The sequence below is a fragment of the Macaca mulatta genome, chromosome 16 (genome assembly GCF_049350105.2).
Source record: "Macaca mulatta isolate MMU2019108-1 chromosome 16, T2T-MMU8v2.0, whole genome shotgun sequence".
Taxonomy (NCBI): domain Eukaryota; kingdom Metazoa; phylum Chordata; class Mammalia; order Primates; family Cercopithecidae; genus Macaca; species Macaca mulatta.
In genome coordinates, this window is record NC_133421.1 from 70986262 (window position 1) to 71008112 (window position 21851).

Sequence of the window (21851 nt, forward strand, 5' to 3'; positions counted from 1 at the left end):
TATAAATTTTCTTCTAACAGGAAAATATTAAGTTTATAATAATTATAGCCAGAAGATAAATCCAACAATTAGATATAAAATTACTCCTTCAATTTTTTTCAGTTATATGAAAGGATACAGTATTTTCCAAAGGGAAGAATTTTTCCTTAAACTACAGAATAATTTCGAAATACAACCCTCAGAGAGACGATGGAGACACCTTCTCCTAAAAGAGTATAATAAAACTTGGTAGGAACCATCTATTCATCGACATCATTTTATAGACCCACAGAGGATGTAGGTCAAAGCTTATGTCTCTACAGGCCAACACATGGCAGAACTGGGGCAAAAGGCTGGATCTAACTAATACTTCACTTCTTTTGTGTTCATTTAAATCAGTCATTTATCCACTCATCAGCATTTGTTAGGTGCTAAGGATACAAGAAAAAATAAGAGACCTATCCCTCTCCCCTAACCCATCCTTCAAAGTGCTTATTACATTCTAATACTGGGGGCAAAGAAAAACAATGTAAATAGATAAATGTTATGTACTATATTAGAAGGTATTAAATGCTAAAGAGAACAAAATACAGGATAGTGAGGGGATTAAGAAGTGGAAATGGTGAAGGAGGTCGTGACGGCTCATGCCTATAATTCCAGCACTTTGAGAAGCCAATGCAGGAGGATTACTTGAGGCCAGGAGTTCAGGACCAGCCTGGGCAACATGGCAAAATCCTATCTCCAACACACACACACAAAAATAATAAAAATTAGCCCGGTGTAATGTCACACTTGTAGTTCCAGATATTCAGGAGGATCACTTAAGCCCAGGAGAGAAAGAGAGATACAAGTGCAAGGGGATACTACAGGCGTATGCCACCACCAAAAAATATAGTTTTTTATATTTTTAGTAGAGAAGGGGTTTCACCATGTTGCCCAGGCTGGTCGTAAACTCTTGGGGCCAAGAGATCTACCCTCCCTGGCCTCCCAAAGTGCCAGGTTGCAGGCATGAGCCACTGTGCCCTGCTTGAATGTTTATTTGAAGACAGAATCAACCAGCTATGCCAATGTGCTTACAAGATAGGAGGGAAAATAGTCAGAGACACTGCCAAGGTTTCTAGCTTCCACAACCAGAAGAATGGAACTCCTCTTAATTTGTTCAGAGGACATTTGAATACACATTAGTTTTAATTAAACCTATTTTTGAAAATATGTGCTCAAGTGTTACAATGATGCAACCAACAGTCATCCGTACACTGTCCATTGCCCCCAAGATATCTAAGTTCACTGTGGCGTTCAAAACCAAACACTGGATCCTCTAATTTAATCGGTACCTCATACCAAAAAGGATGAAAACAGCTAAAAAGAGGCTGAACAAATAAAAAGCATCCAAGTAGGTAAGAGTCATTCATGCAGGTAGCATCTATTGAGTGGCTACCCTGTGCAAGGTAGTGTGAAAACACAATAATAAAATAAAAACAGATTCTACCATAAGGAGTTTATGTTCATCTAGCTTTGAACAGACAAGGAGACAAAGTATTACGACAGTACTATAACAGAAGTTGAGAGAAGGTGATATCAGAGCAGAAAAGAACCTAACTGAAGAGACTGATGAAAGTGAGGCTTTACAGAGGAGGTCTACATAATTACTTAACAATCCCCCAAATATACTTAATATATTTTGAGCTATAGTTATTCATTAATTATGCACTTAATAACTTTGCCCTTTTCTGTATACAATGTTTCATTATGCCACAATAACATTTATTTGGGATAAAGTTTACTCACGTTTAATAACCATGAAAAGAATGGTTAGTATTAGCTGAGAAAACTTCGTAACGTTTGACTCCACACCTCTCATGGCTCCCCCAACGTGGGCTTCCCTAACAATCCAGGTTTAAACTGGGTCAATGTTGAATAGCTGTGGCATTAGCCTGGGGGCAGTGAACTTAGAGCCACTGTACTATGAAATAGCAACTTACAGAAGCCGAAGAAAAAGGTCAAGAGTCTCCTTTTCCTTCACCATGTCCCGAGTCAGAGCCAGGATCATGCTTAGATTGCACAGGCCTAGAAAACTCCAAGGCTGAAGCAAGCTTCTGCTTTACACAAGGACCAAAGGAATTGGAATAGGTCACAGTTACATGCAGCCTTAATACCTCCTAAATGATTCCTCTGTGGATGGACCCTCTCTTAACTGTATTTGCAATACAGCTAACAGGCAATTTCACATACTTCCTTACATCACTCTATCAGGTCAATCTTCCCTATGCATCTCAAGATAAACCAGTGACCCCACTGCAGACCAGTTCCACAAGAATAACCCTGGGCTACCTTGAAAAGATAAGTTGTCTACAATGCTTTAAAAACCCTATTAAGATGAGAACCTCAAGAGCTTTACAAAAATTTTGAAGAGAAAGGTGTTCTAAGCTTCTGCAGTTCCCATTCAGCTCTTTCCCTATTCAAAAGTTTCAATACTCTTCCACCTTCCATCTTCTTAACATTTCCATCCTCAGCTACAGCTGTGCAATCTCAAAGAGTAGTCAGAAGAGGGGATTTTAAAAAACAACATAAGAGTCAAGCCAGTGCTTCTGGGAGGCCAAGGCAAGGAGGATCACTTGAGGTGATCACCTGGATAACACAGTGAGACCCCATCCTTTAAAAAAAAAAAAAAAAAAAACCTTTAACAATTAGTCAGGCATGGTGGGACTCGCCTACGGTCCCAGCTACTTGTACTTGCAAGGCTAAGGTAGAAGGATAGCTTGAGCCCAAGAGTTTCAGGTTACAGTGAACTATATGATCTGGCCATTGCACCTCAGCCTGGGCAACGGAGCAAGACCCTGCCTCTTAAAACCTGCTTAGTCCCTATTCTTTCCCCTTATTTATCAGGTGTGAAATTTCAATAAATATGTTTCAGTGAAATGATGAAAAGGACAAAACAGTAAAATATGTTAGGAAAAAAAAAATGCTTTTGAATCAGATAAAAAATCCGGAGTTTAAATTTAGCTCTGCCTTTTACAAGCTTCTGAAGATTTACTCTGATCATTAAACAAACATACATGAATAAACTTTTAATTAGTATATACTCAAGGTACATATATTGTTTTCCTTTCCCCTTCTAAAGCATGGAAGAGTTTCTTTTTAAAAAACAAGCTGACAAACTATGAAAATTAAAAGAGCACAAAAGCATGGAGAAGTAGTACAGAAGGGTTCCCAGAAATTGTATTCTTTCTCCAGAGAGTAACATTATCCCCAAAAGGGACTCACTCCACAGCTTGGAAGGTAATACCTACCTTCTGACAGAACAGAAACTGGTGTCTGCATCCTAGAATCACCTAGCAGTAGTCACAAATACCTTTTTTTTTTTTTTTTTTTTTTTGGTAATACGCCACTTAAATAAAATTAATGTTAACAAGCAACAAAGTAAATCCTTAAAAAGAAAAAGAAAAGCCCCACCATCCCTCCAATCTCCCACCGAAAGACAAATTACAACTCAACAGCCTATCACCAAGATTCAACCTATCACCTAGGTTCATCTCCCAAAAAAAAAAAAAAGAAAAAAAAAGGTCTGTACAACCCAGGCAGCTCTGGCAAATCTTGGTGCAGCATGGAAAACGTGAACACCAACTCACTTAACCAAAACAAATAGGAAAAAATTTCTTCCATTTCAATAACTTAAAAAAAAAAAAAAAAAACCCCAAGCACTTAAAGTGATTACTAACTCGAGCAACAGCTCTGCAGCTTGATACTCATATCTCAGCTCTGCACTCACTTGGATGTGTAACCATGAACAAACTACTTGACTGACTTTCCATTGTTTATCTCGAAAATCATGAATGAGAGTAAAATGCTTAGCACAGTGCCTGATATATCACAAGTGCTCAAAAACTGTTAATTACAGTGTTACATAAAGACTAAATGCATGTGAATATATCATTGGGGGAAAATTCCATGGCTTGTTAGAGCAAGTTGAATATTGTCTCTTCCAAATTTATGTTCACCCAGAACCTGGGAATATTACCTTGTTTGGAAAAAGGGTCTTTGCAGTTGTAATCAAGTTATGAGACCTTTAGTGTGGGCCCTAAATTCAATATGCCTGGTGTCCTCCTAACATGGAAATCTGGACACAGATGCAAAGAGAAAGACAGTCATGTGAAGATGGAGGCAGCAACTGGAGTGATGTAGCTACAGAAGAACACCAAGGACTAGCACAACATCATAAACTGGAAAAAGACAAGGAAGGGCTGACACCATGATTTCAGACTTCAGGCCTCCAGAACGGTGAGAGAACAAATTTCTGATTTAAGCCATCCCATTTGTGATAGTTTGTTACGGCAGTCTAGGAAACTAATCCATTTGTTGAAAAATAAATGTATAAATACAACAGGTAAAGCTGTGAGTTTTCTTGATGCATTACTTACTGAACTATCAACCCAGTGTTATTCTTCCTATTAGAACTCTGTAATAGACACCGTATATTTAGACTGCAAACAAAGAAGTAAAAGATTGATTATGATGTTGTATTTTACAGACCAAGAAACTGAAGCTCAGAAAAGTTAAGTGACTTTTCTTCTCAAGGTTCATGTAAGCATCTGGTAGCAAAGTCACAACTCGAAGCAAAAATTTACCAAGTCCAAGTATGGTGCTTAATACAATTTGCTTTGAATGATGAAACTCTTGGATAATCAGCACATATTTATGTGCCAAATAACATTATGGTCAATGACAGACCACATATACAATGATGGTCTTAGAAGATTTTAGTACAGCTGAAGATTTCCTGTCATAACACAAAGCACTACTCATGTGTTTGTGGTGATGCTGGTGTAAAGAAACCTACAGTGCTGCTATTAAAAGTATACCACATATAATTATGTACAGTAAGAATATAATAGTTGATAATAAACAACTATGTTACTGTTAAAAACACTTATTTCTTATAATAAAAAGTGTTATGTATTTACTATACTACACTTTTAATCATCAGAGTGTACTTCTACTCATTAAAAAAAGTGAACTGTGAAACAGCCTCCGGCAGATCCTTCTGTTAGCACTGTCACAGGCAATGGAAAGCTCCGTGTGTGTTGTTGGCCCTGAAGACCTAACAGTGGAACAAGATGTGAAGGTGGAAGACAGTAATACCGACAAACCTGACCCTGTGTGGGCCTATGTTCATGTGTGTGTTTCTGTCTTAGTTTTTAGCAAAACAGTTTAAAAAATGAAACTTTTCATTTTAAAATGAAAACTTTTAAAGATACAAAAAAACTTGTAGAATAAGGTGTGAAGAAGATATTTTTGTACAATGACAAGGTGTTTGTGTTTTAGGCTAAGTGTTATTACAAGAGAGTCAAAAAGTTTTAAAAACTTAAAAGTTTATAAAGCAAAAAGTTACAGTAAGCTAAGGTTAATTTATTACTGAAAAAATCTTTAGAATAAATGTAGTGTAGCCTCGGTGTACAGTGTTTATAAAGTTTATAGTAATGTACAATCATGTCCTAGGCCTTTCACATTCAGTCACCTTTCACCCACTGACTCACCCAGAGCAACTTGCAGTCCTGCAAGCTCCATTCATGGTTTAAGTGCCCTATACAGGTGTATCATTTTTATCTTTTCTATTATATTTTTACTGTGTTTTTCTATGTTTAGATATGTTTAAATACATAAATCTTTACCACTAATTGCCTACAGTATTCAGTATAGTAGCATGATGTACTGGTTTATAGCCTAGAAGCAATAGACTATACCATATTGTCTAAGTGTATAGTAGGTCATACCACCTCAGCTTGTATGTATGTATGTATGTATGTATGCATGTATGTATGTACGTACATGAGATGGAGACTCGCTCTGCCTTGCCCAGGCTGGAGTGCAGTGTTGCAATCTCAGCTCACTGGACCCTCCATCTCCTGGGTTCCAGTGATTTTCCTGTCTCAGCCTACTGAGTAGCTGGGGTTACAGGTACCCGACACCACGCCTGGCTAATTTTTTTTGTATTTTTAATAGAGACAGGGGTTTCACCATGTTGGCCAGGCTAGTCTCGAACTCCTGACCTCAGGTGATCCACCCACCTTGGCCTCCCACTCCTTGCCTCCCAAAGTGCTGAGATTACAGGCACGAGCCACCGCGCCCAGCCCTCAGCTTATATTTAAGTGCACTCTATGATGTTCACACACCAATGAAATCACCAACACATTTCTGTTTCCCTTTCATTAAGCAACGTGTGACGGTATACACAAAACTCCAGATTATTTTCCAGATATTTAGAAATACTTTTCTGATATTTGGAAAGTTTCTGAAAACTGCTCTGTCATTGCTTCTGAGTGATGAGCTGAAGAATAAAGCATGAAACAAATGAGGTGAATATCTTCTTATACACAACTAGTGAGACTACAAACTGACCCTGCCAAAAACAAATGAGGTATCTTCTTTTTTTTCTTTGGAGTCTCGCTCTGTCGCCCAGGCTGGAGGGCAGTGGCACGATCTCCGCCGCCTCCCAGGTTAACGCCATTCTCCTGCCTCAGCCTCCCTAGAAGCTGGGACTACAGGCGCCTGCCACCATGCCCAGCTAATTTTTTTGTATTTTCAGTAGAGATGGGGTTTCACCGTGTTCGCCAGGATGGTCTCAATCTCCTGACCTCGTGATCTGCCCGCCTCGGCCTCCCACAGTGCTGGGATTACAGGCGTGAGCCACCGCGCCCGGCCGAGGTATCTTCTTATACACAACTAGTGAGACTATAAACTGACAACTAGTGAGACTATAAACTGACACTGCCAAAATACTTCTCTAAAGTATGCATTAAGAACATAAAAGAGCATTCATATCTTTGACTAAGATAAAGATACCTGTCATGGCATACTTAATATTAATAATAAGCGTAACTTAAATAGTCAACAATGAAAGGCAATAGCATGCAGCCAATAAAAACGTTTTCCAAAAACCAACTGGGAAATATTCAGGGCACATATGTAACATGACTGTGTTTGAACAAATTACTTATGTGCTAGGAAAATGTACCATAATGTTGGTAGTGAGATAATTTTGAGCTGTTGTGTTTTTTGATTTTGTTTTGGGGTGGGGGGGTGTTTTTTATACTTCTGTGTAATCTCAAAGTTTCCTGAGAATTGATACACAGTATTTCATCAGTTCTAACAGGTACTTTCCCCACATGTCAACAACTTTTAAATCAAGATGCATTTTACAATTGCTGTTATGCCCTAGTTTAACTGAAATAATTTCTTTGTTGTACTTAAAATAATGGTACATCTTACAATCAATAGCATCTTAAGTTCTATGAAATGTGGCAGTTTTATAACAGGCAGCTAAAATAACACAACATATACACATATATAAACCCACATATATATTTATGAATGTATATAAAAAGATGAAGCAACACTTATGACTACTATTGTACTAATCTCAGTTGTTACTAAGAGACTCTAGTTCTCAAATATAGAAATTCCCACTTAACTACTGGCTATAAAAACCTAGAAACAGACACTGAAGAGGTGTCCCTGATAGAGAAAGACTGTGTTTTTCTCCTCAGTATAGGCATATCCAGTCACCTCCTCGTTATTCTTAGTCACCATTCCAGTTCATGTTCTACAAATCTCACTTTAAAATTTCCTTTGTGAAGAGTTGGGAAAGCAAAATATTCACCAAATCTAGAATGTTTATTAGTTTTGTTCTAGCTAATTTTTAAACAAGTAAAGCAGGATTTAATTTGTATGCTACCCTAAGGGAACAAATTAAAAAGAATAAAAAAGTGAGCCCTCTGGACTGTATCCTCAAAGTATGCTCTGTTGAATTTTTTTGGGGGGTGGAATATACACACACAAATACATATACATATACATATACACATACACATACACATACACATACACATACACATAGATATACATATCTTCAATCTGGAAAGAAGCTAGAAGTCTGCAGTGAAATTTTTAGAATAAAAGTTCGAATGATTAAGTAAGCCCACAGAACTTTCACTTCAAACCCTGATCATTTTGTTCATTTTATCAGTTGATCAACCTTTAACTTTTGGCCTACTAATTAATTTAATGGATACTGTTCACAGTAAAGCCATTTTCTTAATTCTTAAGGCTTTGTCTAGTACTAAGGTCAAGGCATTTTGACCCTTAGTTTTAGCAGCAATAGACTTTTTCTAGACGTGGGTCTAGATAAAGAGCGAGCTCAGTCATACCAAGCTAATATAAAAAATACTTTGCAAGGATGTAAGCTTCATGAAGGTAGGATTTTTGTTCACTATTTTGACCCTACTATGGGGAACACTGCTGATACATAATAGGCACTTTTCCACAAATCTAACAAATATGACAGTTACATCAATGGCTTGCATTATTCAGTCTGTTTTGTTTCCTATTAACTCAGATACCCACACTATTTTGTTCTAAATACATGTTCAATTAACCATTATATTCTAATAGTGTTTTCCTTCTTATGAGACAGGGTCTTAGCTGCCCAGGCTGGAGTGTGGTGGCACAATCTTGGCTCACTGCAACCTCCACTTCATGAGCTCAAGTGATCCTCCCACTTCAGCCTCCTAAGTAGCTGGGACTACAGGCACATGCCATCATACTCAGCTAATTTTTTGTATTTTTTGTAAAGACAAGGTCTCCCTATGTTGCCCGGGCTGGCCTCGAACTCCTGAGCTCAAATGATCCTCCTGCCTTGGCCTCCAAAAGTGCTGGGCTCACAAGAGTGAGCCACTACGCACAGCTAAATCAGGTTCTTAAACAAATTAAACCACCATATCAGGTCATTAAACCATTTACTTTACAATAGTTAAGACGGGGGTTATGGGGGTTATGAGGTGGGAGGGGATGAGAGAAAAGCAATATTGATAGTTTTTGGCTCTATTTAAAAACACCAGATACTTATCCCTTACCTTATTAGCACGTATCTGTTTGTAAATGTCTGTTTGCTGACGAATTCGATATTCCAAGTCAGAAACATGAGCCTGAAGCCAGTTCCAGCGGCTGACAATAGCTGCCCGGTCTGCAGCCCATCTCCATTCTGACCTGCGTCTCCTAAAAGGAAATAAATTGAGTGAAATCCAAGAGCAACAGTAATATCTATACCAGATTGGAGGGTGGGGTGGGGGGGTGGAATTTAACTTCTAAAGTCCCTTGCAGAGACTAACTCTAGCGTCAAGAAAAACCCAAGACAGACAGGAACAGACACCCCCCACTCCTCAGGATGCACATGGATATAAACTTTCAAATAGGTATTTCCCAAATTGAGTGGAACTGCCTTCTAGCATCTTGATACTGTGACACACAGTTTCTCTGAAATCCCACTGATTTCTTCGGAGATAAAAGTATTGTCCCTGCCAAAATAAAATATATATTAATATATATATATTTTATATATATCCATATTCCTGTATGGAATAATCCATACAGGAAATCCAACTGACACTAAGAATTATCAAAACTAATAAAGAAATCGGCAAAAGTGTTCAGTAAAGAATATTTAAAAACTAATAAAGTAGAAAATATTCACTTTTTCAGTACCATTCATAACACCAACAAAACTAATGATACATTAAATATCTTTATAGAGAAAATAATGCCTGAAAGCATAACGATCTATATAAACGGTAGGATACATTTTTTTAGGATGGCGATTCTCATGAACATCTATAAATTCAAAGAAATTCCAATCCAATTGCCTACAGTATTTTTAATGAAAGCTGAGAAACAGATCCAAAAGTTCACATGGAATACAGGACCAACAGCAAAAAATTTGGAAGAAGAAGGCATGATGCAAATTCACATTACCAGATAGCCAGATGTGCTGCAAAACTATACAGAGCCTCAAAACGTAGAACTAGATACATAAAAGATACAGAGTAATTTTTTAAAAATCAGTTCAGTGGGGAAAAGATTAAACTATTCAATAAATAGTACTAAAATGGCCAGTTCTTTAGAAGGAAAAAGTAAAATTAGTTCCCTTCAGATATAATTACAAAATTTTGGCATTTCAAATTGCTAAACATGAACAGCCAAACTTACAAGAACATCTTTGGGATTTAGAGCAGGAAGCATTTCTTAGATAAGACACAGATGTATCACCCACTTTTCAACATACAATAGAAAATCCAATAAAGTTAAAAGGCAAACTACATTTTGGTAGAAGATATCTAAGACATATAACTGACGATTAAACATCAGAATATGTAACAGAACTCTCAGAAACAGATTAAAAGAAAAAAAGACAATCTTAATAGAAATAAATTCACATAAAAGGCAAATAATATATAAAAATGTGTCATCTCATTAAAATTTGGTTAAAATATAAATATTAGGTAAAACATTAAGATGTTTGAAAACTGGATAGGAAAACACATAGTCTGATAAAGCGACCAGGTGGTGAGAAATGGAAAAGAACAATTAATACATTGCTGGCAACAGTTAAAACTGGAACCAACATTTTTGAAAAATAATTCAGAAATACTTGGTTAGGTGTAAAATGTGCATACCCAACCATCACGATATTGTATTTAATTTTTTCTTCCCTGAATGGGGGGGGGTCTCATACTCTGTCACTGAGGCTGGATTACGGTGGTGCAGTCATAGCTCACTGTAACCTAGAGCTCCTTTGCTTAAGCTATCCTCCCACCCCAGTCTCCCAAGCAGCTGGGATCAGGAGCATACTACCATACCTGGCATTTTATTTTTTTTTTGGAGACCGAGTTTTGCTCTTGTCCAGGCTGGAGTGCAATGGCGCAATCTCGGCTCACCACAACCTCCACCTCCCGGGTTCAAGCGATTCTCCTGCCTCAGCCTCCTGAGTAGCTGGGATTACAGGAATGCGCCACCACACTCAGTTAATTTTGTATTTTTAGTAGAGACAGGGTTCCTCCATGTTGGTCAGGCTGGTCTCAAACTCCTGACCTCAGGTGAACCGCCCACTTCGACCTACCCAAAGTGCTGGGACTACAGACAGGCATGAGCCGCGGCACCCAGCCCTAACTTTTTTTTTTTTTTGAGAGGGAGCCTGGCTCTGTTGTTCAGGCTGGAGTGCAGTGGCGCAATCTCAGCTCACTGCAAACTCCGCCTCCCGGGTTTACGCCCTTCTCCTGCCTCAGCCTCCCGAATAACTGGGACTACAGGCGCCCATCAGCACGCCTGGCTAATTTTTGTATTTTTAGTAGAGATGGGATTTCACTGTGTTAGCCAGGATGGTCTCGATCTCCTGACCTTGTGATTCACCTGCCTCGGCCTCCCAAAGTGCTGGGATTACAGGTGTGAGCCACCGAGCCTACCCCACTGGCTAATTTTTAATAAAAAGTGTTGTAGAGATGGGGTCTTGCTATGGTATTCAGGTTGTTCTCAAACTCCTGACCTTTGGATTCCCACAGACACAAGCCACTATGCCCAGTCATGAAACTCTGTTTCTGAGAACATAAACTACACATTCCTCTGTATGAGGAAACAGGTTCGCTGGAGTAGAGTCCGTAATAGATAAAACTAATTATATTCCAATTCTGCTGAAATTGGTAAATAAACTATAATTTATTCATTTAATAGTTCTATAGGAATAAAAATAAAATTTACACCTGTATGTGTCAACATGATTAAATCTCAGAACATAATGTTGAATGAAACAACTATAAAAAAAACTAAACGAGATTAAGTACACACAAGTAGTAAAGGAATCTGATGAAATACTATCTAGCAATTTATTTACTGTATGTATCAACGTGACTTAATCCCAACAATGGGGAATGCAAAAGCTGTATGAAAACAAAAATAATAAACAAACAATAAGGATTGTTACCAATACAGATAAGTGATGAATATATTTTAAAATGCATAGAACTGATATACAACAAATTTACAATCAAGCTCATTGTCTCTGGAAAGGGGATGGAGAAATTGGATTTTAGCCCTACCTTTAATGTAATGTCTTTCTCATGTAAAAACAGGATAGAAATGTGACATTAACATTCTTTAAATATTAAGACTGGGGTTACATGGTGTCTACTATATTCTCTAATACTTCATAATCTACCACAAAACTATTTTCCCAAACAGCAGCAGCAGTCACACTGCCCTCAGTCCCACTTCCCATCAGGATACACGCACTCACTACTAAAACTTGCAACTATAGGTGAACTTGAACACAGTCTCCCATAGGTACAAAATACAAAATGTCAATCATTATCAAATCTGACCACGATAGGGTAAGACATAAATTAATACTTAATCATACCATAATAATTAAGACCAAGGACAGCAATGGTATTTTAACTTTTGTATGGACCAAACATAAACCATTCAAATCAACCACTGTGATAAAGTATTATCAATTATTTCTCTTCTTTTAGAAAGAAGACATTTTACAGTTCCCTAATTTTGATGGAACCACTTCAAGATAAAAAGATACTTTTAAAGTACAGTTATCTGCTTCAATGTTGGCTGTAGGTCTAGCTCTACCCCAAATCCAGGAAATGATCTCAAGAGATCAGTAAGAACCTACGGGATCATTCTTGAACAAGAAAAATGCCCCCTACCCACAAAGAGACAAAACTAGTTAACCCTAGTATTTTATTCCCAACTTTCCTTACTCTTCAAGGCTTACCACCTTTCTATCCTGCGAAATCTTTTGGTTTTATAGATTCCTTTCATTCCTAAAGCTATCACCACACCAGGTCCCCATCTATCACCACTGGGCAACCCCGACAGCCTCCTTAGCTGCTCTTCCCAACATCAATCATACTACTTTTCCTCAATAAACTCCCCTCAAACCTTTTTCATCCTGGCATTCTAATGTTTAAGGAACCACGCGGCTCCTTTGTTTGAAAATACAAAAGGAAAAGAAAATTACTTAAAACATTTTAGTTTACAACAACTTTGATAAATACTCTTTTTCTTGGATATTAAAGTCCCCTACACGGGTATTTACCTAAATAACACTACAAAGTGAGCCTCCTGATAATATGTTTTGGAAAATATGGTTAATAAACTAATTAAAGAAAGGCAAGGCAGCACTAAGGAATACTAACAATTCCCAATTTATGAACAAGTTTCATTTTACAAGTGTATCTGTTATATGATGGTTTAGAACTGGAAGTGATTTCCAGGAGAAGTTGTTACAATGTTGTTTTTCCATAATGCTGCTCAAATTCTGATCACGTCCAATGAAAAATGGAAAACCTCAACTCAAGTGTCCAAAAAGTATCTTGTGTTCAAAATACCAGCAATATGAGCAGAAAGCTAAGCTGTCATTAAACGTGAGAGGTGGACAGCTAACAAGTCTGGAGTAAGTTAGTTATCGTACTCCAGTGGCAGAGCAGAGCACCACAAAACAGTAACACAAGAATAAGAGCTTCACATCTTGTGTTCCTAACAAAAACAAGCCATACAAACTCAGCTTATCAGAGGTAAAGACAGACCTCCTCCTCAACATTCAAAGTGTAAATTTTTCACTCTGACAATTTACAGCTTAAAACAAGGGACACTCATTGAATATCAGGGACATGTTTAATGTTATACCGTACAGACTGCAGGAAAGAACACAGGACTAAGGCTGTAGAATGATAACTTTAAATACAATGAGGACTTGGTTTCTAATACAGTCACTATCAATAATGAAGAAAATCAAGTGGATTCTAACATTGATGAGTCAACTCATTCCTGTTGCTTGTTTCTGTGCTATTAGTGAAGTAACTGTTTTAACTATGTGTCTGAGTAGGCCACTAGAATGCCTTAGAACGTTTGACTTTCCTGTGTGCTTTATCCCAGTCCACACAAAAATATGCACTGTATGTACTGTAGTTATCACCTGCGTGGGAATTCTTTTCAACTCATATTTTGCTCCCTGCTTTTATAAACTTTTTACTGGTAAAAGTGGCTTTGACTGCATGTGCTATACAAAAATTCATTAAAATGTTACACGATGAATTACTTTTGCAGTATCAATATTTGCTTTTGTGATACCACATGAATAGTACATCTTAATGTTAACCAGTTATGTGCTAGTACTGGTTTACATAAGAAATATATGTTGTATAAAAATATTTCATTAGCTATGAACTTATACTTTAATAGTTCTTTTTACACAGACTATTACCACAGAGAATTTAAAATGCTCTGTTGACTCTAAAGAATATAGATCATTCCTGTGTTTGTTTCACACTGCTTTTGAGCTACGTAGTGAGTACTTGTGAGTGTTTTTGTGTGTGTGTGACTCAGCAATTTTAAGATTTCTCATTGGTGAAATCTATGGTGAAACCCTATCTCTATGAAAAAAACAGAAATTAGCCACGCATGGTGGCGCACGCCTGTAATCCCAGCTACATGGGAGGCTGAGGCAGGAGAATTGCTTGAACCCAGGAGGTGGAGGCTGCCATGGGCCGAGATCACAAGCTCCTGCTCTCCAGCCTGTGCAACAGAGCAAGACTCCATCTCCCCACCCCCACCAAAAAGGAAAAAAAAAAAAAAAAAACCCTTTATAAACACACACTGAAACCATACAGTAAAAGTCCTTTTTTCACCCCCCTTACAAATTCAGGGTTCAACTGACATGTTGGCTAAAAATTAATTTTTGTTTTTAGTTATTTAAAGTTATTAATAATCAATGGGTTTTAAAGGGATTATCAATAGATCAACTCTTTTGTACTTATTATCTAAAAGTGACACCAAAAGCTAGACACTGAACCACATGGAACACCACATGTTGACTACCAGGCCTAGTGCCTCTAACTAAGTCATCTAATTTCCAAGATGGGAAATTTGTATGTAAATCCAATAGAACAGGGCTGGTGGATTATGCTTCTCTTCCCTGATGTATTAATATAAATTTTTTTAAAATCTCATTAAGGCAACAAATATGCCAGAAAAATACGAATGGTGGAAACTTCAACTTTGATTCTGATTTCAGTCCCATCTGGATTCTTTCCTTTTAATGAAACAAAGGTTCTATTAGCCAACTAAAGTAAAATGACGGTTCACAGCGAGCTACACAGTGCTACATTCAAACTGGTAGATAAATTGACAAAGGATTTATTTGCTACTTCCAAGTGTGCAGGAAATCCTGAGACATCTAAGTTCTGAAATCTCCAGGTTATTTAGATAACTTTTAAAAACCAAAAGATTCAAATAAAACTGAGATCATCCCAGAGCATACAACTGCCAGATTAACAGTTTGCAGTGTAAGAGTTAGGGTCACTGTGGGACAGCAATCAGAAATCTTGAAATTGCTGAGTCACATGAAAAAACAACAAAAAACCACTCACAAATACTCACTACCTAGCTCAAAACAGTGTGAAACAGAGGAAAGATCAGAAGACAAGTTCTCACTTTTACTTACTTTATATGATTCTAAACATGTAAACTGATCTCTGGAAATAAGAACAATATCTGCTTCACAAAGTTGTGATAGCCATACAATGATGTAATACTAACTACAACCTAAAATGTATATGTTAAATAACAACAATTTTGACACCAACATGGCACAAGTATACATATGTAACAAACCTGCACGTTATGCACATGTACCCTACAACTTAAAGTATAATAATAAATAAATTTTAAAAATAAAAAATAAAAATAAATAAATAAATAAATAAAAGAATAACAATTTTGTCAGCCGGGCATGGTAGCTCAGGCCTGTAATCCCAGCACTTTGGGAGGCCGAGGTGGGCGGATCACGAAGTAAGGAGTTCTAGACCAGCTTGACCAACATAGTGAAACCCCGTCTCTACTAAAAATACAAAAACAATAAAAATAAAAATTAGCCGGGCCTGGTAGCATGCTACTCAGGTACCCAGTTACTCAGGAGGCTGAGGCAGGAGAATCGCTTGAACCCGGGAGGCAGAGGTTGCAGTGAGTGGAGATCGTGCCACTGCACTCCAGCCTGGGGGACAGAGCAAGACTGTCTCAAAAAAAAAAAAAAAAAAAATTTAGTTATTATAACTATGGATTTAAATTCCATATCAAAAAGGTACAAAAAAGGAAGAAAAACAGAGTAAGATTAAAGAAAAATCTCTCAGAGACAAATTCAGGAAACAGAACTGTTTTCAGTTTGGTAACTGAAACAACAAGCCATATTCTGAGAGTTTCTTGAGCTTTGAACTTTTTCTAAAAGTTCCACTCTAAACAGAAAAATCAATGTAGTCTATTAGAATAGACATTGCATTATCAGTGACATTACCCCCAAATTTAATAAAGCACAAGGAGGAAAAAAGAAGAGAACCGAACTGTCCAGAGTTAAATATCCCACAATTTAGTTGTAAAGTAAAACCCAGGAAAAAACTCAGATACACACTTCGTCTAACCCATTCTTATCTGTCACATGACCTAAGTTGTATCAACTTTCTACGGATATCTGCAATAATGTGGAACAGATGTACCTGAGCCAATACTTTTTTTTTTTTGAGATGGAGTCTCGCTCTGTCGCTCAGGCTGGAGTGCAGGGGCACGATCTCGGCTCACTGCAACCTCTGCCTTTCGTGTTCAAGTGATTCTCCTGCCTCAGCCTCCTGAATAGCTGGGATTACAGGTGCCTGTCACCACGCCTGGCTAATTTTTGTATTTTTAGTAGAGACGGGGTTTTGCCACGTTGGCCGGGCTGGTCTCGAACTCCTAACCTCCAGTGATCCACCAGCCTCAGCCTCCCAAAGTGCTGGGATTACAGGTGTGAGCCACCCCACCCAGCCCCAGAGCCAATTCTATCTAAACTTCCAATTCATCCTGACAGACCTTTGAAATTGAACACAGCACTTTTGTCTTACTGCTTCAACCAGATTATCTCTAATATAGAAATGAAATTTGTGTATTTTTGGTAGTTTATTTCAGCCAAGCATTTAGCCCACCATGAACTCACTTCTTCCTTCCATTTAACAAATATTTAAGCAACTATTAGTTACCAAGAATTAGACTAGGTTAGAGACGCAAAAACAAGAACTGTGGCTCAAGTTCACAATTTAATGGGGCAGACAGACGTTAATACTCAAATAATCATATAAAATATAAGATAAGAGATCCTAACTATATCAGATTTGGACTGGGGGATCTAGAAAGACTTGTGATATAAACATTTAAACAGACCTCCAAAGCATAAATTAGGACTTGGATGCACAAACTGATAGGGGTTGGGGATGTGGAGCAGAAGATATTAGGTGGAACTGTGGGGTGTCACAAAGAAGAAACGACATGTATACAATGGTTATGTGGTTAGAGCTCCAACAGTGAACAACAACAAGAATGCACTCAACTTGACAATGGATACAGGTAGGCAGGGCGAGGTCACACAGAACCTGGCAATCCATGTTAATCATAAAACAATATAAGTAATCCTCATCTTCCCTCATGCTCTTTTATTTATCTCAGACCCTGTTCAAATGAAAATTTACAAATACAAGCTAAAAGATAATAAACTCCCACATAACCATCAACTAATTTCAACTATCAACTTCTGGCAAATCCCACCTCATCTATAACATCTATCTCCCACCTCTATGAATTATTTTTAAGCCAATTCCCAACATCACATCATTACCTCTAAATATTTCAGTATGTGTTTCTAAAATGTAAGGTCTTTAAGAATATACACAGAAATATTTTATAATCTAAAAAACAATAACTCCTTATGGTTAAATATCCAGTTACTGGTTAAATTTCCTGTAATGTCTCATTTTTCTGCAAATCAGAGTCAAATAAGATCCACAAAATTCATGTGGTTAACACATCTCAAGCTTTTAACACGCTCTTCCTCCTCCTTTTCTTTCCTCACAATTTGTGGAAGAGACAGCACTATCTGTCCTCTAGAATTTCCTACATTGTGGATTTTACTGACTGTGCCTTTAACACCAAGCCCATACTTTTGAACTTGATAAATTGACACCTCGAGGCTGGGCGTGGTGGCCCATGTCTGTAATCTCAGCACTTTGGGAGGCTGAGGTGGGTAGATCATTTGAGGTCAGGAGTTCGAGACCAGCCTGACCAACATGGTGAAACCCTGTCTCTACTAAAAATACAAAAAAATTGGCCAGGCGTGGTGGCATGGGCTTGCACTTCCAGCTACATGGGAGGCTGAGGCAGGAGAATTGCTTGAACCCAGGAGGCGGAGGCTGTAGTGAGCCAAGATCACACCACTGCACTCTAGCCTAGGCGACGGAGTGAGACTCTGTCTCAAAAATAAATAAACAAACAAACAACCTTTAGTAGTCTGATACATTTCATTTTCTGTAGGTCAGATGATAAATTATTTTTTGTACATTAAATTTTTAATGTTTAAGATTAAGACTGAGATATGTTTTAAAATACACTCAATCTCTTAAAAATCATTTAAGGTACTTTAAACTCCTTTCAATACCCATCAGTCAGATTTTTCATCAAACATTGTAAACATATACATATTATATACCCTGCCTAGCACGATGAAAGAAATGTAATTGTTTGTCATACCCTATGCAAATTTCCAACCTGAAAATACCCAGAAGCATCTTATAACACTAAAACCCACGTCTCTCCAGGGAAGTTTTTCCTTGTGCATCGTGCATCACAATTCACTGTTTGCCCTCTTCAAGCTTAGTTGGATCCTCTCATTTTGTTATTTGTATGTGCTATTACTTCCAAGTCATGTCATATATATAACTGGTCTCCAACTAGATTATCCATGCCTCCTTACAGGAACTACCATGTGTTTTAACTGTACAACAAGTTTTAAAGATGTCTGCGCACATGTAGTTTACAAGTAAATCTGCAAAAAATATAAACAAAATTAGAGAGATTTAGCTGATGCCTTATCCTGTTTAATTCTCAAATGTTTGTATTTTAAAAACACTTAACTGAAGTGTTCTAACGGAGAACAAAATGGCATGACAAAGAAGTATGGAAATGGCTTACAGTTCTTGACTGGCTGTAGGACTGAACATGGAATTTGAGCACGAAAATTTTGAGCAAAATACTAGGCTAGTTACTTTTTTATTTTTATTTTATTTTTATGTCTTTTTAATTTTTTTTTTTTAGACAAAGTTTTGCTCTTGTTGCCCAGGCTGGAGTGCAATGGCACGATCTCGGCTCACTGCAACCTCCGCCTCCCTGGTTCAAGCGATTCTCCTGCCTCAGCCTTCCAAGTAGCTGGGATTACTTACAGATGCCCGCCACCACGCCTCACTAATCTTTTGTATTTTTAGTAGAAATGAGGTTTCACTTGGACAGGCTGGTCTCAAACTCCTGACCTCAGGTGATCCACCTGCCTCGGCTTCCCAAAGTGTTGGAATTACAGTTGTGAGCAACTGCGCATAGCCTACTGTGTCTTTTTTAGAGAATAAGACTGTTATGTTTCAAGAATAAAGCAAATGACAAATAGTGAAAGGCTCTCAGTTATTCAAAGTACTGCCATTCCAGAGTAGCTCCTCCAGAGTGAAATAATTTTCTGTCTACTTTTCTTCCTTTCAGAAGTCAAACTGAGGTTAGAATGTTCAAATTCTATATGTGATACTAATTTCACTTTCAAAAAGACCGCTTAAGGCCAGGCATGGTGGCTCATGCCTGTAATCCCAGCACTCTGGGAGGCTGAGGCAGGCAGATGACTTGAGGTCAGGAGTTCAAGACCAGCCTGACCAACATGGTGAAACCCCACCTCTAATAAAAATATGAAAATTAGTAAGGAATGGTGGTGGGTGCCTGTAATTCCAGCTACTTAGGAGGCTGAGGCAGGAGAATTGCTTGAACCCAGGAGGCAGAGGCTGCAGTGAGCAAGATCACGCCATTGCACTCCAGCCTGGGTGGTAAGAGCGAAACCCTGTCTCAAAACAAACAAACAGACAAAACAAAACAAAACAAAAACCCAAAAAGATCGCTTGAGCTCAGGAGTTCGAGACCAATCTGGGCAACAGGTGAAACCTCGTCTCTACAAAAAAAATACAAAAATTAGCCAGGAATGGTAGTGCAAGCCTAGGGCTCCAGCTACTCAGTAGGCTGAGGAGGGAGGATTGCTTGAGCCTGGGAAGTCAAGGCTGCAGTAAGTCGAGATCGTGCCACTGCACTCCAGCCTGGGTAGCACAACAAGACGTTGTCACCAAAACAACAACAACAACCAGAAGAGTGAAGGATTAGAAAAGTACAATGTATTTAGACAAAGTCTCCCTTTCATCCCTACCCAGCCCCACATATTCCATAGCAAGAACTTGCCTCTGGCTATCTCTAGAAGAACGAGAGAATTTTAATACTAAATCAATAGAAAAACATCTTCTTTCTCACTTTGAAAATACGGTTTATTGGAAAACAGTATGGTGTTCGGAGTCAGTGAACACTGAGTTCCAAATCCTGGCCCCACCACTTAGCTAGCTATTATCATTGAGTCCCCAGTCAGCTATTGAGGAATCAAAAAGTTCCAATGCACAATCTCCAGGAATAATGCTCCAACTTTAGTAAGTGTAAGAATTGCCTGAGAGAGTTCAGTCTCATGTACCTGTATGAAGAAAAAGTCTCTTAGTTCTTATGTAAGATATGTACGAGACCATACTTTTTTTTGTTGTTTTTTGTTTTTGAGACGAGTCTCGCTCTTTCACCCAGGCTGGAGTACAGTGGCGCGATCTCGGCTCACTGCAACCTCCACCTCCCAGGTTCAAGCGATTCTCTTGCCTCAGCCTCTCGAGTAGCGGGGATTACAGGTGCCCACTACCATGCCTAGTTTTTTGTGTTTTTAGTAGAGATGGGGTTGCACTATGTTGGCCAGGCTGGTCTCAAACTCCTGACCTCAGGTGATCCACCCACCTCGGTCTCCCAAAGTACTGGGAATACAGGTGTGAGCCAATGTGCCCGGCCGAGACCATATTTTCAGAAATAGTCCTTAAAGACACTGAGGTTTAGCAACAGAATACATCTTCAAGAAAATGAGTTAAACCAAAAATTCATTTGTTAATAAACTCATTAGTTCTTGAAAATAAATGTGGTAAAAAGGAATTGAGGAGATATGGGAACAAAACAAACAAAAAAGTGAACAAATAGAAGCAGCCCTGGTACAGGCCAGGTGGTGTAGACGCCATTCTTTCTCCCAGCTCATCCCTGTTCTAAGCACAATTATAAATCCTGCAAATAACACAAGAGGCGATCAAAGGAAAACTCTGAAAGGTAGAAAAGGGAAGGCAAACTAGTTAAGGGTCCCAGGACTAAAGGAACAACATAGTGACAAAGGCATCTAATAAACACTATCCAACCGAAAGAAGGTGACCCAAGTCTGGCATTTCCTGGCTTCCAAGAGAGCAATAAAGAGCATCTCAGACAGGCTCATTCCTTGCCTATATGGAAGGGAAGTATTTCCTTCAATACCAGGGAAGCACTGCAGCAACAGCAAAGAAGATGGATCGGGAGGTCTGCTAATAATAGGAAGCCAGAGGAAATGTTATTGTCCCATTTCTCAATTTCCTTGGACAGCAAATACTCATTATGTCTAATTTGTCTCTTCTCATTATTTCTTCAACACAGGGATCCACTGTTGCACCAAAACTGCTAGTCAAGGTCACCAATGACCTCCACTATACTAAATCCAATGTCCACGTTTCAGTCCTTACCACCCTTGCTTGATCCATAAGCAGTATCTAATACAGGTGGTTACTCCCTCCTTCAAATACTTTCTTCACTTCTCTTTCAAGACATACTAACCTGGCTTTTCTATTGTCTTTCTGAATTCCTTGTAAGACTGCATGCGTGAAATCACTAAATCTTCTTTCTTACACTTCCTTCCTAGGTGATCTACACGAACTCATGGCTTAAAGTATCCAACTATGTTTCTGACTCCCAAATTCCTCTCTAGCTGAAATCACTCCCCTCAACTCCAGATTCCTATTTCTACCTGCCTACTCAACACTTCTATTTGAATGTCTAAAAAA

The 21851-nt window shown here is 38.3% G+C and overlaps 1 protein-coding gene and 1 long non-coding RNA gene across 45 annotated transcripts in view; both read right to left on the bottom strand.

Annotated features, from left to right (window-relative positions):
• Nucleotides 1-21851, bottom strand: part of KANSL1 (KAT8 regulatory NSL complex subunit 1) — a 196535-nt gene that overhangs the window by 55155 nt on the left and 119529 nt on the right. For all 44 annotated transcript variants that reach the window (XM_077972236.1, XM_077972235.1, XM_077972234.1 and 41 more), the window contains one exon: nt 8889-9030. In XM_077972236.1, the coding sequence (XP_077828362.1) occupies nt 8889-9030 (142 nt within the window). The remainder of the gene's footprint in view (nt 1-8888; nt 9031-21851) is intronic.
• On the bottom strand, nt 358-3544 carry LOC144335816 (uncharacterized). The gene is made up of 2 exons (XR_013407006.1): nt 933-3544; nt 358-694 (listed from the first exon to the last, which is right to left on the bottom strand). It is a non-coding gene; the product is annotated as an uncharacterized LOC144335816 (long non-coding RNA).